The sequence below is a fragment of the Meleagris gallopavo genome, chromosome 1 (assembly GCF_905368555.1).
Source record: "Meleagris gallopavo chromosome 1, MGAL_WU_HG_1.1, whole genome shotgun sequence".
NCBI classification, from domain to species: domain Eukaryota; kingdom Metazoa; phylum Chordata; class Aves; order Galliformes; family Phasianidae; genus Meleagris; species Meleagris gallopavo.
In genome coordinates this window covers 95073093-95089582 of record NC_139404.1, presented here as the reverse complement: position 1 = coordinate 95089582, position 16490 = coordinate 95073093, and the positions used below count along the sequence as shown (strand labels likewise).

The window sequence follows — 16490 nt, the reverse complement described above, 5'->3', positions numbered from 1 at the left end:
TGACAACCCTCTGTGTTCTGCCAGTCAGCCAGTTCTCAACCCTCCTCACTGTCCACTCATCTATCCCACACGTCCTCAGTTTTTGTCTCTTGAGAGACAGACAGTATCAAATGTCTTGCCAAAATCAAGGTAGACTACATCCACTGCTCTTCCCACATCCACCCTGCCAGTGACAACATCGTAGAAGGCTACCAGGTTGGTCAAGCATGACCTCCCCCTGCTGAACTCATGCTGACTACTCCTGATCCTTTGGATCCATCTGCACAAAATAAGTGGTTGTGAGAATGAAGTTCATTATTTTCTATCTATCCATTTAACCACCTGAATAGTTAAATCAAGTTCACTACTGTAGGTTATCTCCAACTCTGCTTCACTTGCCATTTCTCCAAAACCACTATGAAGATTGTTCACTTTTCCTTTCTTTAGATTGAGATTTGGATGGAAAATCCTGCCTTAAGTATTAACCTTAACACTTTGCTCTGAAAGTGGTAGATCAAGTACAATCACTACAGCCTGTTTCAGAAGCAGTTTCAGAAATCACTGTCAGTGGAAAAGATGCATCTTGCGCTTTCACGAGTTTTCTGATGAGCCCAGCTGTCAAAAGGAGTGGGATTTCACTGGAATTTTAAATCAATTTTACTGAGGAATAGAAATTATTTGTCACACATAAAAACAATAAACAGACTTTTTTTCCACAACTATTACAGTTCCTCTTAAAAAGTTTCACTGTTACATGAATGCAAATCTCTCTTTGACATAGTTCTCCACTTTACATAATATTTCCCTTTCTTTCTATTGGAAATACATTTTATGAAAGATCTTAGGTTCTCATTTGTTTTGTTTTTACAGGTAACAACTCACTGGAAGCTTTTGACATTTCCTCAGATCAACAAATTTATTCAGGCCTTTTTCTTTCTCACAGTTGTTTTCAGCTGATGAATTTCCAGCATACAACAGGCATTCTTATTAATTCCTAAATGCATGACCTTGCATACTGAACTACTTCAATTTCATTCTATTGCTATTGCTCCAGTTCTCAAGGTGACCCATTCCTCCTGCAAACTGACAATTGCTCACAACTTTTGTGATCAGTGCATTTCATTATTGGACTCCTGCCTCTGTGCCAAGGACTCTAATAAAAATATTAAATAAAATTGTTCCAAATTGAATCCTTTGGGGGCTCTACTGATGGTCTCAGAATATCATTAAGTCTTGCACTTTAATACTAATTGTATTTTATTATTTACATTGTAGCAGCAATACTAGACTCAACCACCTTCCACCTCTATGCGCATATATACACAGTAGAAGATGGCCCTTGTCCAGAGGATACAACGACTTAAACTAGTAAGATAACTGGAGAAAGGTTGGAAGTAGTATTCAAAGCCAGTGCCAAACAAAAGCACAAAATTGTCCAAGGAATCCAACACAGTTCTGCTGGATACCAGTATGGTGTTATTATGAGAAAGCAATCTATCTTCTCTAAAGCATTACTCTCTTCATCAACAGAAACAAGGCACTTACATGTTTCTAAGTCATCATTTCTGAAACAAGTAGGTTATATATTTAAAAGGATAATTTAATATAATAATGAGTCCTAACCGAATATGACAAAAAAATGATTGACATTATCACACCTAAGGAAGCAGGCCATACCTTTGACATTTATCATCTGATGAGGTGCTGCACCGCAGGGCATAGATAGGGCAACCAAGCGCACTGCTCTGAAACCCAGGGACCAAGCTCAGACCATTGAGGTGCAGTAAGAAAGGACGAACTCTGATACCCCAACTTGCCACTGTGACCAGAGAGGTAAACAAGCAGCAAAGACACCAAAGCTGGGGGTGTGAATAGACATGCTGGAGTGACTGATCGTAGTTAACACTTCATTGCTTAGTTTTGTTGCTGTTGTCATTACATTCTTTGCCTCAAAGTCCTGGGCTCCCAGGTGGCTTAATAACACAAACAGTTTTGTATGCTATTTGTCCTGTAACTGAACTCATATTTTTATGTTTCTTTCTCTTGCGTTTTGAGAAGCCACAATCCAGCTGATCTTACGGCTGAAATTATTAAGCATCTGGCAAGAAAATGAATAGTGCTACAGATTATTTTCTGCTAAACCTATTTTAACACCTGAAAAAATATCTGGAATGCTGGCTTGACATTCCTCAAAAAAATAGGAACGCTGTCACACCAGCATTCTCTGCATCTGTTGAATGAGATTCCTAAATATTTAATAGAAAAATTTTTCAACATTAGTTTCAGCTTTTCTGGGAATTTTTTAACACACCATCTCTGATAGAAAATCGATTTGATGGCAATAATCATAACCACTGAATAACTTCTAATTGTTTAAGTTTTGCAACCAGCAAATATTTAAGGAATATATCATTAAGTTTTTCCCTGCAGTTGTCATTTGATGCTTTCTTCAAATTAATGGCAATGTTTGAATTAATTTAAAACTTGATGAATTTATTAAATCATTCACTTTGCTACAAACTTTGTGAATATGTCACTGATAGTAATAAAAGATTCCAAATGTTATCTAGACTAGCATTGTCGGCAGTTTGCCCTGAATGACAAACATAAAGGAACTGAAATCAGTACGTATGTGTTTTCCTGGCACTTGGAATCTGCATTTCCACACTGTGGGCATGATATCAAAATATAGTGAAGTGTGAATGCTTCCAAGAAAGCAAGCCTACAAGCAGTAAGCAAGGAACAAAAAAGAATAAATTCACTTTTCGTTTTCTCTTTTTTATAGATTTATTACACATCAGTGGGCTGGTTAACTAACTAAATAAAAGATCTCCAAAAGCTATTGAGAAACCATCTTAACTATGATCCTAAAGTAAAACTGACAGAAGTGTTCTACTACTCATGGCTTATACGGAAATGTTCATACTCAGAGTGCTTGACAGACATCAAATTTATCCCACTATATATTAATTCTAATTGACAAAGGGATTCAGACTGCTCTGAAGCATATCTGCTACAAAAGTTAAGTGTCTGTAGCACCTTTCTACTGCAGGAAACACAATTAAGCTCAGTTTGTTATTTTTGTGGGAAGGTTCTTTCAAAGATGTTTTGTTAGAGGTGAAAATTTGACTCAAAGCATCCTGCTTTTTATCTTGTTCAGTGTTATCAAATACTTAGTCAAGCAAAAAAACTTGTAGTAGTTGAAATTTCTCATTCACATTTTTTTATGATGGTTACTATGATAGCCAAAAATGACTGTCTCCATAGAAGTTATCAGTTGCCACTTGTTTCACTAAAGTTTCCATATGCAATACAGCAGGAGCATAATGCTTACTTGCTCTTAAAGGACCAAAAGTTTGGGTTGTTCACCAGGCTGGACACCCTGATTTCTTTCATTGTCTGACACTAATATCCTGTAACCTACAACTTGTTCAGCTCCTCCACCTTATATCCAACATGGTATTACTGCCTTACCTAAAGACACAAGCAGTACAGACTGTTAGTAGTTTGGGATCTGGACTTTCTGACTGCCTCTGTAATAACCAACCAAAGCAAGCTTTCAAGGATTAGGTTCCCAAAGAAGATATATTTTTGGTATGACTGTAATGCACGTGGCTTTAATGGACAAATAAAAGTTCTGTCTGAAGAAAATATTTGCAAAGTATTCACCAAGCAAGACATGGAAGTACTCAGCAAGCAGGAAGACTGTACCAACTAGTCAGTCTCCATTTCGTATGCTTCTTTCTTTTATAGGAAAAATGCAAGCGCAAACAATGTCATAATGCACAGAACAGCAGAAAACAGTAGTCCAATGGGCAAATTAACATATTTTTTTGTAGGTCTTCCTTTAGCTATGGCACACACAACACTTGTGATGGTTTTCATGAAGTACTGAAGCATTCAACTTACAGTAGCAGGGATGTAATATTTACTATCCACGTCTGTCTCAGATGGATCCTGTGACAGAGATGAGCTCAAGGAACAGACAACAGATGCACCTCTGCAAAGCTATTTGGCACTGGCATTGTTTGCATCAGCCTAAGTAACTTATTTGCTATATAACTGGACTTGATTATCTCCTTGCATTGTTACATTATCCATACACTACTTTCAGGTACCTATACCCAAGAAACTGTTAAAGACTTCAGCATTATGATGGTTTTTGAATTTTAAAATTATCTATACCATAAAATGCTGTAACCCTTGTAGTATCTCTCAATGAGGATTATGGAAACAAATGTTTCATTTTCAATTTTAATTTGTATTCTAAAGGTGAGTGTTCAGTGAGGTAAAGGCTTGCTGCTGAGCGTGACAGGAACCAGTTCTGAGCTCCAGATTTTCAGGCTTTCAGTCAGCATGAGAATCTCTGCATCAATCTGTACTCAGCTCAGTAGACTACAATTTCTTTTGCAAACATGTGGTTCAGGAATATAATGAAATCTTAGATTCATCTTTGTGTCAATTGACAGCAGATATAAAATTCTTGGCTATTATTTTTTATGCTATACACACCTTAGCAGTTTTACATTTGCTGAAAGAGGTTTACTTCTTACCTTTCTTTGTTTCATTTTTGTCCTTTTATGCACTGAAGTCCATAAGGGCTTCTTTGCTGTTATCCCTTGCTGCTGACTCTGAACCACACCTGTGCTTTAATACTGGTGGGAAGCCACAGAATAAAAGTCAATACTAAACACTTTTATTCTACATTTCCTGATCTTGCTCTTGCTAAAAATATCTCAAGCCAGAAAAAAAAAATCAATAAACACATTTTTTTTTTTTAATCATCATGGCTTTGATTGTCATGCTCCAAAAAAAGTCTAAAAAGCAATTGGCTCCACTTTATGCCAGATATAGAGATGAGAAATTAGTAGATTCCACCCTCATCATCTCATGTGACAAGAATGCTGAATGCCATAGTGAATTAAAACTTCACTTGCCTCCTCCAGCAGCTGAAAACGAGCCCATTTGGTGTATATTTAGTGAGGAGAAGAAGAAAACAAGCATGCAGCAAGGATTTGACTCTTCTTCCAGTGCTCATTGCACTGTGGTGGCTAGTGTTCACCAGTCTGTAAGGAGGCAATTCCTTTCCAAGTCACTTTGATTAAACAGGGATTTTGCCATTAACTTCATGAGTCTTGGATTCCTCAGCTCTTTGAGTTCTTTTTTCTTTACATCCCTTCATTCCCTCCTCTCCAGTCTGCCTTCCTGCTCTAGGGCTTTAATAGCAACAGGATTCCAGTTTCACCAATTCATTTTCCTTTCTGTATAGAATGGAATTTTTTTCCCATCCTCACTGGTATATAAAGGGATCCTCCTTGGAATCGTGTCTCAAACCTTTGCTTCTGAGATCCACGATTCAGTGGATTAAAAAGATTAGGGAGCTGTATTTTAAGAAACAGTGTTACTAATTTTCAAATCTTCGAACTGTCATACATAACATAATAGTGCACTGGCTTTTGTGAGGAACATAATTATTGGCAATGGACAAATCTTTGTATACAATGAAAATAAGTGAAAAAAAATCCACCAAACTTGGATTTGATTTTATGAAATGTTCAGTTCATTAAAAAATGAAGATGTTGAAGAAGTTCTCCAGCAACGATGACATCCATGCATGTGAGGTTTTATTTGTGAACTTCAGACATCTGTGAACACGTTCGCCTTTCAGCTGAACGTTTGGAACAGACTCTTAGTTCCTAATCATTAAGCTCAGCAAATACAAAACTGTATACACACACAAGACTGCATTTTCAGATATCAGTATCTTTATGTGCACACATTAAACAAACTACACTTCTTTTAAACATAAGCAATGGGATTTTCATGTGCAAAGAATTTCCATCTCCCTCTAACACAGGTTTAAAATGTTTTCCCCACATATAAGTAGCTACTTCAATTAATTTGAAAGGTTCACCTAAGCAATATAGCAGTTCTAATTTTTATTACATTGTTCTGTTGCTGACAGTCAGACAATCTTTTAGTAGCTGTGAATACAGATGTGGGAAATGGGATTTTGAGAAAAACATTGCAGGACACATGCTATTTTGGATGGATTCTACATTTTTGACAAAGGAGTTCTTTCTTTCTTCATTCTTATTTTTCTATTTATTTGTTATGCAGGAAGTTAATCCATGATGGAATAATAATGAAGAAAATGGTACATGCAACATTTTATGTAAAAATGGCATAAACTAAATACATTGGTATTTTAACGACTCATTGGTTCTGGATCAAAAGGAAGCAAGATGGTGAACAGTTCAAATGTATTTTCAGGAGTTAAAACAAACTATACTGCTTAGATTTCATGTTCAGCAATGGCTAACCTACTTCTATAACATTTTTTCCAAATTCCAGATTCCAATACTGCATGTTTGTGTTACGATAATATTAAAAAAAAAAAAAAAAAGTTATTTATGCTTAAAAATAAGTAATCTTTGGAAAATAAACTGACATTTAAAGCTAAAACACATGCAAGGCACTTCCTGTTTTTTATTTCTTTATCTTTAGACATCTTTCAGAATATCTTAATGATTATTTTGAATAAAGTCATATTTAATAGTAACTCAGATGGGATTTCAGAGAACTTTAATAGTAACTCAGATGGGATTTCAGAGACCATACTGTAAGTTAAATCAAATTTCAACATCCATTATGTTAATTCAGCACACAAATACTAAGGACTTTTCTATTTGTTCTCTTTAGGTATTAGTTTGGAAACAGAGCATAACCAAAATCTCTACAAACTACTTTCTTCTGTTGTATTGGATTGCCAATTACTAAATAATGTTTTAAGTAAAATAGCAAGATGAAGATGACCTAGTTTTACTATATCTGAGTGCCGAAGATCAAATCAAGCATATATTAATACTAACAAAAGCTACAGTCCTAAGGCCAAGCTGTTGCATATTTCATTACAGTGTTTACTAAAATACCATAATGTACTGAGGATCCAGTAGAGGTGACAACTCTGTGACAAATCCATAACACAGTGTCTCTAGATGCAGCTAATCATAACTGAACGAAATCACAAAATAATCCAAATAATTTCTAATGGAACACCATAAAAATGAATTGCATAAACTCTTACTAAGAAAGAAATCATTAGGTAAAGTTTCCCACTTACCATTATTTGAAGCCAGAAATGTAGTTGGTATCTGACTGCATGCGGAGGTGTACAGATTGACACTGGCTGGAGATTTGAAAGTGGTTTCCAGCATTCCAGTGTTCCAGTAATGAAGTGAGTTGCAGTTATTTCAGACATACAACACCAGTGTTTCTGGACAGACACACCTTACAGAGGTATACACTCACACACTACACAGCTGCAACTAGGCCCCAGTTTTGTGATGCGCCACTACACCCTTGGCAGCAGATTAAGCCTTTGTGCCAAGCAGCTGACAAACTCAGGAAACCTGCCTTCCACTTCGATCCTCACACCCTGCCATGGCAATGGCTTGAGCCCAAACCATCAGGCCGTGCTAGCACCAGGAGAGACAACCAGCTGCTGAAGCAGTCTGTGCTCATCAAATTGACCTTTCCTGCCTCCTCCGAAGGAAAGGTGTGGGCTAGATGGATACCTCCTGTGGCACAGTCCGGCCTGAAGGATCCTGTCTGGACTGCATTGGTTGCTTAATGTATGGTTCTCTGAACTCAAGACATGAGGACTGAAGACACCAAAAAATCTCTGCTCTAATCAAAATAGAAATGCAACACTGTAACTTTTAACTTATGCTACTATCCTAAGACCTGCTTCGAAGCCATAATTATGAAATAAATTACATTTATGACTTATGCCTGATTAAATTGTTAAGGCTCTGGCAATCTTCAGTAGCAAAACACATGGTGCTGTAGTACTCTGCAACATCTCTGGATCTGGCTCCAGACTGTTTTAAGCTCTTGGGAAAGAAGAAATATGGAAGTGAAAACGATGAAGAGCAAAAAGGTTGCACTGAGTGAAAAAACAATTTTTTTGCTTTGTGGGTTGTTTTTCTTTTCCATGCAAAGTGCTTTCTTCTCTCCAAATTTTGGTGGAATAATGGGGTACAGAAAGAAAAAGCAAGAATGGGGTTATGAAAATGCAAGAATGGAAAAGGGTACATTACCTATTTGATCGTGATCCACAGCAGGACTCTGTAGGGCACAGAATGGCCACAGCAGTGTTAAGAAAACTTGTATTTGTGCAGACCTCCAACAAAAACATGACTCATAATATCCCTTCCCTTTACATATTTGGATCTTATTTCCTTCGTAACAAATGTATCATACCCCTGAGGTGAATGCTTTTGTTGGTACAGATTTTCTTCATCAGCTCCCTCTGGAAATTGGCAGGCTAAGGGACATTTTAGTTATCACAGTTCATGAAGCACCAAGAAATCAGATCTTGAAGGTAATCAATTGTAATTACGTGAAATCTTATGCTGCATCCAGCTCTCCTACTCTGCTCGTGCTACTGTAACCTGCACAATTTCAGTGGAATAGATTTTGATTCACATCATTAGAAAAAAGGTCAGAATTGACTCTAAAATTAAGCATCAGGGAACACAAGAAACTACGCAAGAAAAAGAATGTATTTGAGAACATTTTTAATAAATAATGTGACAAAAATTACTTTTCTGATTATTGGATCCTCAGTATGCAAAATTATGGCTAAAATATGAGGTTTCTTACATGAACGTAATGAAAACATTAATCACATGGATTGTTCCTTTAGTACTGCACATCCTTTCTATGTAACCTTTCTTTAAAAATTAGCTAAATGAAAAATTTCAGTCCTCGGTAAACACCAAAACACTTTTTTTTCTTTTTTTTTTCTTTTTTTTTTTTTTTTTTTCCATTGGGGCTAGTCCTGATAGCTGTCAATAAACAAACACATATTTTTCCATTAGCACCAATGACAGAGAAATTTTATAATTACAAAAAAAGGTCATAAATTCTACAGACAGAGGACATCATTTGGCAAATTCGATGCAACTAATGCCTCCATTCCAGCTTTAATGATAACCCAATGTTGAGAGAGGCCACAACAAAATTGAGAATTTTCTGTAAGTTCAGGAAAAGTGAGAAGTGTTCTGATTATGGCCCATGTTTATGTTTGTTACTTTACCATCTGTCATCATTCAAATATTCCCAATACAAACATAGAGCATTAACAAAAAAACGAAAAGTATCCCAAAGAAATGCTTAACATTTTCAATAAGACAAAAAAAAAAAAAAAAAGGTTAATAGTTACAATGGTTTACAAACAAAGTTTAGTGATTGTGCTTTTAAAACCAAAAAAAAAAAAAAAAAGATAAGCAGTGCATTACAAAAAACATAACCACCAAGATCAAATGAAACTTGTTTAAGTGGCACTTCTTCTTTAAGGTGAATTGACACAAGTAGAGGTCTGAGATTTGGGCCAGTAACAGTTAATGATATTATCCAATCTTTATTAAAAATGTCCATTGCTTTTCTTGCTTATTTTCATTAGCACTGTTGAGGCTGAGAATTAGAAAATGTTTCCAGTAAACTTGCACATGCCGTGATTAGATGAACAGCATTCACATTGCCTTACCTCCTGTCCATCCCAAGGGACATTTTTAATAAGAATGTACTTAACGTTGAAAATGGAAAGACAAAGTACCACAGGGGATTTAAAATGAGTACGTATTTACAATAAGAGCCACCTCATCCTGAATTGCTATCATTTGTATTTGTAAAACTGTATCTGCTGCAAAAAGTTAGCAAGAGACTGGCAAAAAAACAAGATACACAGTCTGTATTGAAATTGCAAGATGCCATTTGACTAACAGCAGACTACAGTAAAATCCTTAGAATAAAAGAATGCTCTCCAGAATATTCACTTTGTGGAAGTTTTCAATCAACGCTGTATTACTTGTTATCCTATCAATTGGCTCATCGATGTACCAGCAGTGCACTGAGCACTGACTGTCACAGGAGGAATTTGGGGATCCCAGGCTTCTGCTCAAATCCTGAAGCAGCAGCTGACCTACGTACCATGAAGAGCAGCTTACCTGCCTTCTTGGGCAGCGAAGGTGATGAAATTAGCATCATGGAACAAGCAAGAGCTGTTCCTAATAATGAGGGTTTACAAAGAAAGAGTAAAATAAAAACTAGCATTCTGATGGCGTGAAAAAAAAATTAAAAATTGTACACTCTGATTGCACTGAACATTATTTCTGGCGTCAAACATCATCAGACTTGAGGCATCTTAAGTGATTTTTTTTTTTTCTGATTAGATTTCAAAAGCCTGTTACAGTACATGTTGCTGTCTTCAGCTTTCTGTTTCCTGTATGAAAACAAGAAAAAAAAAAAAAGACCAATGACTATAAGTTAGATTCTGTTATTTAAAGTTTATTTTACATACTTTATAGAGATTTGCCTTTAAGCAATAATTACTACTTTTAAGTATGTGCGGCATTATGACTGCATGTTGCACACTCCTTCTACAGTCAGGATTTAAACTGAGTTAATATCATAAAGCAGGAAAAAAAAGGAAGAAAAACCTCATAGGTCTTAATATTTACTAAAATATAGAAGTAGAAACTTTCAAGAACTGTGAAAGGTATTGGCACAGTGTTCATAGATGAATTAATGTCTTATTTTGACTTTTGAATGAATCTGAATAATGCAAAGTATACATTCAAATATTTTATTTCTGCAAGTTTTATTTGTTTAACGTGGAGACATTTATTCCATGCAACATCTTGCTTTTATGCTCCTGACACATTCTTAAAAATTCCTTTCTGGGTTTACACATACTGTTAATAGACAGTAAAGGCACTGATTTCCTGAGGAGAACATTTCGAGTCGAAATGTTCCTTTTTGGCATCTAAGAACAGAAAATAAACTTGATCTATTTATGGTCAGTAGTACAACTGCAGTTACCTCCATCTCATCTTCTTCTTCTTCTCCTTGTTCATATGCTCCCAGTACTTGCATTTCTGCAACATTTCTTCGGGCTATATTTGCTTGATCTGCCCTCTGTCTCCCTCCTGATCCTCTCGAAGACATAGAGCTGGAGGAGCTGGGATCTCTGGGATTATTTGATGTTGGAAACGTTGGTCTAGAATATGGCAGGATGTCCTCTGTATAATCAAATAGACGCATTGTTATGTTTACAACCTCAGAGATACTGTGATCTCAAAATTTTTGCACATGGCTGATTTATTTTACTTTTTATGATCCTCAGTAGGTTTACAGTGACACCTGACAGGAATATGAAATACACTGTTTCCATAATAGCATTATAGAAGCTTTCTTGAGGAAATTTATAATACTCACGTAGTAACGTTCACCACAAAAAAAACTAATTCAAGATTAATGTCCACTTCATTTCAATTTATGATCCCTGCAATACTAAGAAAATGAAAAAAAACAACCCTTGCAGTATATTTTCAATATGACTGAGTAGGAGGAAATGACAATACATGCATGCTATTTCACTACAACAAGTTCACTGCATCTAAATATTAGACCCTGTATTTTCCACGCTGAGTTTGAAACAAAGAGGCATGTTTTTAAGTCTCAGTGTCATTCTCAAATGCAACCTTCTAATAACTTTTACCTATGGTAACTCACTGTATTCAGTAACAATCTGTTACTAATGCGGCCTTTAAACCAATTTACTAGCCAGTCATCCCTGATACTGATCTTGCATGCTTTTAGGAAGACAGGACCAGGGTATTTGTATGAACCTGTGTTGAAAGCTTTAGTGAACACTTGGCAAATTTCACTAATCATGTTCTACTAACTAGTAATCTTACCAACTTCCATAAAAAGAGATTTGATTGATCAGATCTGATACATTTAATGTCATGTCATTTACTACTTATATCTAATGCATCAATACCCTGGCATTCTTATCTTTTAAAGAGGATGAGGCACTCTCCTCCTTAATTAAAGAAAAATGAGTCAAGCACCAATTCTTTGGTAGAAACATTAGATATTTGACTTGCAGACATACTATCTCACTTCAGCCAGTTCCTCTACAAACTAGAGTATATTTCGATTAGATACAACTAGATTCTGATCCTATGCTAGAAGCAAGGACATTGATCCTTATGAATCTCAAGGACTATTTCTTTTTGGGCTTCATCAGTGTTAGCTTCAAGACACGATGGATGATATGATGGATGAATAAGGAGTACAAAACAGAAAAGCTATGTTTTTCATAAGCTCCTGGTTGCATTTTACTCTAGTGAGAATCTGCAATGTGATCTGTATTACCACTGTGTATTTAGAGGTAAATGCTGGCAATTCGGTAGATAGAACTTTATTCATGTATGTGTGAAAGAGACCTGGAAAGAGTTAGCCTCTTCCCTACAGTCAGGGATGCAGTACTTCATTAAAGCCACAGCATGCAAAATAACCTTGAAGAAGATGAGTTTTTGCTGGTGTGCCTTCTCGTTTCGGTGCTTTACTTCCTCGCAGTTTCCCATCGCCTTGCTGTTCCTGTGATTCTCTCCGCTCTCCAGAATTTGTCCGCATATCCGAATGCTGTCTGCCATCCACCCCGTCCCTCCCCTTGTAGCTCACTCCTTTTCTTTCTGCGGATCTGTCTGTCCTCGGTTCTATAGAAGCCAGTTTTGGTAACATGACAGGTCGCACCTCCAGCTGAGATTTGGACTGGGCAGTTGGTGATTTTATAGCGGGAGGTGGCACAGGAGGGGGTGGCAAGTCTACAGAGATAGAAAAAGAATAATAATTAAAATGACATCACACATTAGTAAAACTAGAAATAATATTTAATGTCTGCTGAAGAAACAGATGCTCTATTTACTTTCAGCTCTCCCTCTGTCCTCTCTTAACCTCAAGAAGTATTACATTACTGTTATAACTGCTGATGGGTGTTTTTCCAAACATCAAGCTTTAAAAATGCAAAGACCTTCTCAAATCACATTATTTTCTTAAAAATAATTACAAAAAAAAGTTGGAGTAACTTTAGGCACTTTAATATCAGCATATCTGCTATTATATTTGCTGATATTTAGCATTTTTGCGAAAATCATCCAAGAAACCAACAGCTTTTGCTATACCTCATTGTTTTCAACATATTGAGTGCTAAAACAAGTCAGCTGGGGTAAAGAATGTACAGACACGCTGCTGATACATATAGGGATAAACTGCTTTAATTACTGCATTCTTCTTTCAAGTTAATTTTAACATGCATGTTCTTGACATTTGCATGTCATGAGATATAAATCCCCCCACATTCAATCAAAGAAGTAACCACCTCTCAACAAGAACAGAAAATAAAGACACCTACTCTTTCCAGTTTGTCCCTTAAATTAGTACAGCTAAAAGAATTCTAAGATTTTGTGTATTTTTAAACAGAAGTTATAAGGCACACATTTCAATTTGTTATATTTTCTATTGATGTACTAAATCTAGGAATCACAAACAGTTAATCCCGATATAATAGTGCTCTGTGGAATACAAAGTGTGAAGGAAAAAGATTTAAAGTAAAACAAGGAAGTGACAATATTGCAGTGGTTCAGAACAAAGTTGTAGGTTCAAATCACACAGATATAAAAAAGGCTGAAAAACATGAGGAGGGTAAGATGTTTCTGAGGCTAATGTTCACAAATGAGATTGCTAAGAAAAATGAACAGCTCTGTTAATTAAAAATTACTACTTCAGCCTTTTCTAAGTGTGCATTCATTCTTTCTACTTCCTTAAAAATCTTGGAGCAGCTGCAGTACTTAAACAGCATCTCTATATATACTTACAGCTAATTCACAGCCTATTCAAGAGGGCATCTCAACTGAAAACTAACTGAATTGGACCAAGACTAAATGCAGCAATCATGCATAAGAAAAAAATAAGAATCTAACTTATATGTATAAATTGGGATATGACAGATGACAGAAATTTTTTTCCAGTGACACAAAACACAAATGACTTGGTCTAGCCATGCGGATAGGTGCAGCAATACAGAATTCAATGCTGTATGCAAGTTGACTACCATTCTCTGTGTTAAACTGGTGATGTTACTTGGAATCGCCCCTGACCTGTATAAAATAAGACTGGATATTTTATCAGCTGTCAGCTGGACTTAGATGATGAGGAAAACAGATGTCATAGAATTATTCCCCTCAGTCTGGATGTAGATAAATGAGATTCATAATGTCATTCTTGCTGCATGAATTCCACCATCTTGGTAAAACAAAACAAAACAAAACAAAACCAACCAAAAAAACCCAACAACAAAAAATCCTCTCTGTGTTTTACTATTTGGCTTGAATAAGGTGCCAAACCCATTTTACAAGAATTTTCTTTCAATCTGTTTCTATTAGCTATGTACAAGTTGGACAGTAAGCCATATAATATTTGCTAATACTACACAGTAGTTTCGTTCATCAAACTCTGGCACACCAATTTTAAAAAATACTGAAACTAAGCAATTGAATACCAGCACTTACTTTTTAAATATCTGCTTAACACTCGCCGTTTGCGGAGGGCTTTTAAGAGAAAACACAGTCATTTCCAAAACTTGAAAAGCCGTAACGTAAATTACCTGGAAGCCTGGATATACTAAGTGGATGAATCAAAATGATTTTATCTAAGTAGTGGGAATTGTTAGGCTATAAAGCAAGAATCAAGGCAGATCTGTCAGCAATGTACTGTACTTGTTCAACTGAAGGGACTAAAAATACAAAATAGGCAGGCAACTTCTCATTCATTAACTTCTCAAACATTAACTACAACTGATTTGGGCAAGAAAGTACAGAATCAGTTATGATGCATTCCTTTGTTATCCACAACTCCCTAAATGTTTTTAGCAATAAAACTCCAGACATCACAATAGCACTCAGTCTACATCCACTATGCATTGAAATGCCCTGTGAACTCTAGCCACAGAAGGGCAAACCAAATGAAATTCACTGCACTGCCTACACACTGCGTCAATACCTGCTCCAAAAAATGTTGGTCTCAAGAAGTATGCATCCTGTTGTAAATCAACAACTAGGACTGTGTGGACTCTGTCCAGTATAGGACGTGATACATTCCATGAGAGCCCAGTGCATCAGACCATACCAAGTCCAGGTCAAAGCATATCAAGCACAGTAACTGCTCTCAAACAAAGCTGGAGATGTCATCCTTACCACTTCTAGAGAATATTTTTAGTGATTATAGAACTTGCTCAGGACAAAATAAAACGACAATAAAAGCTGCCTTGGCTTGAAGAAATACACACTGTTTTCTTTTCTCAAAAAGCATCCTCCTCACTACATCTTCTCTCAGAATCCCAGGTGGATAAAAATACTCAAACTACAAATCTCTAACTCAGAACTGTATACCTCTGCAAGTGCAGAACTTCATGCAACATTTTGTGTCTCACAGTCCCCACTGACTGTCTTCATTACTTATAAGAGCACTGAATTGTCCTTCTGATAATAAAGGAAGTTTAGAGACTTAATATCGACATTTTCAATCACTCTTGGAGCCAGTCTCCAACAGTTTTGGCATGCGAGTGCACTGGCTTAATACCAAAGGCAAGAATCAGCATATTTCATGTTGCCTATAAAATATTGCTTGGAACAAACTACTTTATACAAGAGTCCTATCCAGCCACACAGGACAATGAACAAAGAGGTGTTAAGTCTTGACCATAAAAAGGAAAGATACGCTTGTATAAAAAAAAGCTTCACAAAATATCAGTAGCTCTACAGTACAATAACTACAGAAAAGTAATATTCTCTTTTGAGAACATTTTTGCAACCTGCAGGGAAACTATAAAAATCTTCATTATAACAGAGTACTCCTTACTGAGAAGAATCCTGTACAGAGAAAAAAAATAAAATCCGAGGTCAACACTATCACACCCCTGTGGTATTTATTTTAACAGCTCAGATCACAGAGAAAATCTAGATTCAATCTGCCTCCTCTAGTACAAACTGGCACACTTCTTAGTAAAAGGAAAACGGAAGCTTCCATTGTTAGGAATAAAAAATAAATCACAAAGCAACGTCAGACCAATATAAAGAATTCAGAAATGTTTGCTAAAGGTCAGAAGTAACACACATGCTTCATTCATGTTTCTGTATTATTGTTGTACTGCTTTCCACTTAGCAAAAACAATAGATGCCATTTTAAAGTATGCATAGTCTGCAGGTGAAACCTCCCATATGTGTCATTTGAAAGGTGGATGACTATTTTCAATAAGATTGTAAATGAAAACAGATGCAGAAATCATGGGAGAAGCAGAAAGATAGTAGGGAAGAAGAATGTACAAGTTAGTTTTGCATTGAAGTGGAGAAATCACAAATAAGCAGAAAAAAATAATTGCAAATAGTGATAAACGAAGAAAGTAGGCCTTATTATACAACTCTTCCTAAAGAGCTGTAGATTCCTACAGTCATATCCTGAAGAAAACAGTAGTTATAGATTTGATGCAATACTTGGTAAGACAAAGCAGATTTTTTCTGTTACATATTAATACAGGCATGCAAAACTCAAGATTTTTCCTGACTTTGTTAGATCATTTCAGATTCTTAGATATGTAATAA

The 16490-nt window shown here is 36.1% G+C and overlaps 1 protein-coding gene across 5 annotated transcripts in view; it reads right to left on the bottom strand.

Annotated features, from left to right (window-relative positions):
• Positions 1-8544: 8544 nt before the first annotated feature.
• Positions 8545-16490, bottom strand: part of ROBO1 (roundabout guidance receptor 1) — a 693687-nt gene continuing 685741 nt past the window's right edge. For all 5 annotated transcript variants that reach the window (XM_085241045.1, XM_085241026.1, XM_085241036.1 and 2 more), the window contains 3 exons: positions 12351-12659; positions 10867-11066; positions 8545-10267 (listed from right to left, as the gene is read on the bottom strand). In XM_085241045.1, the coding sequence (XP_085097171.1) occupies positions 10253-10267; positions 10867-11066; positions 12351-12659 (524 nt within the window). In that variant the 3' untranslated portion in view covers positions 8545-10252. The remainder of the gene's footprint in view (positions 10268-10866; positions 11067-12350; positions 12660-16490) is intronic.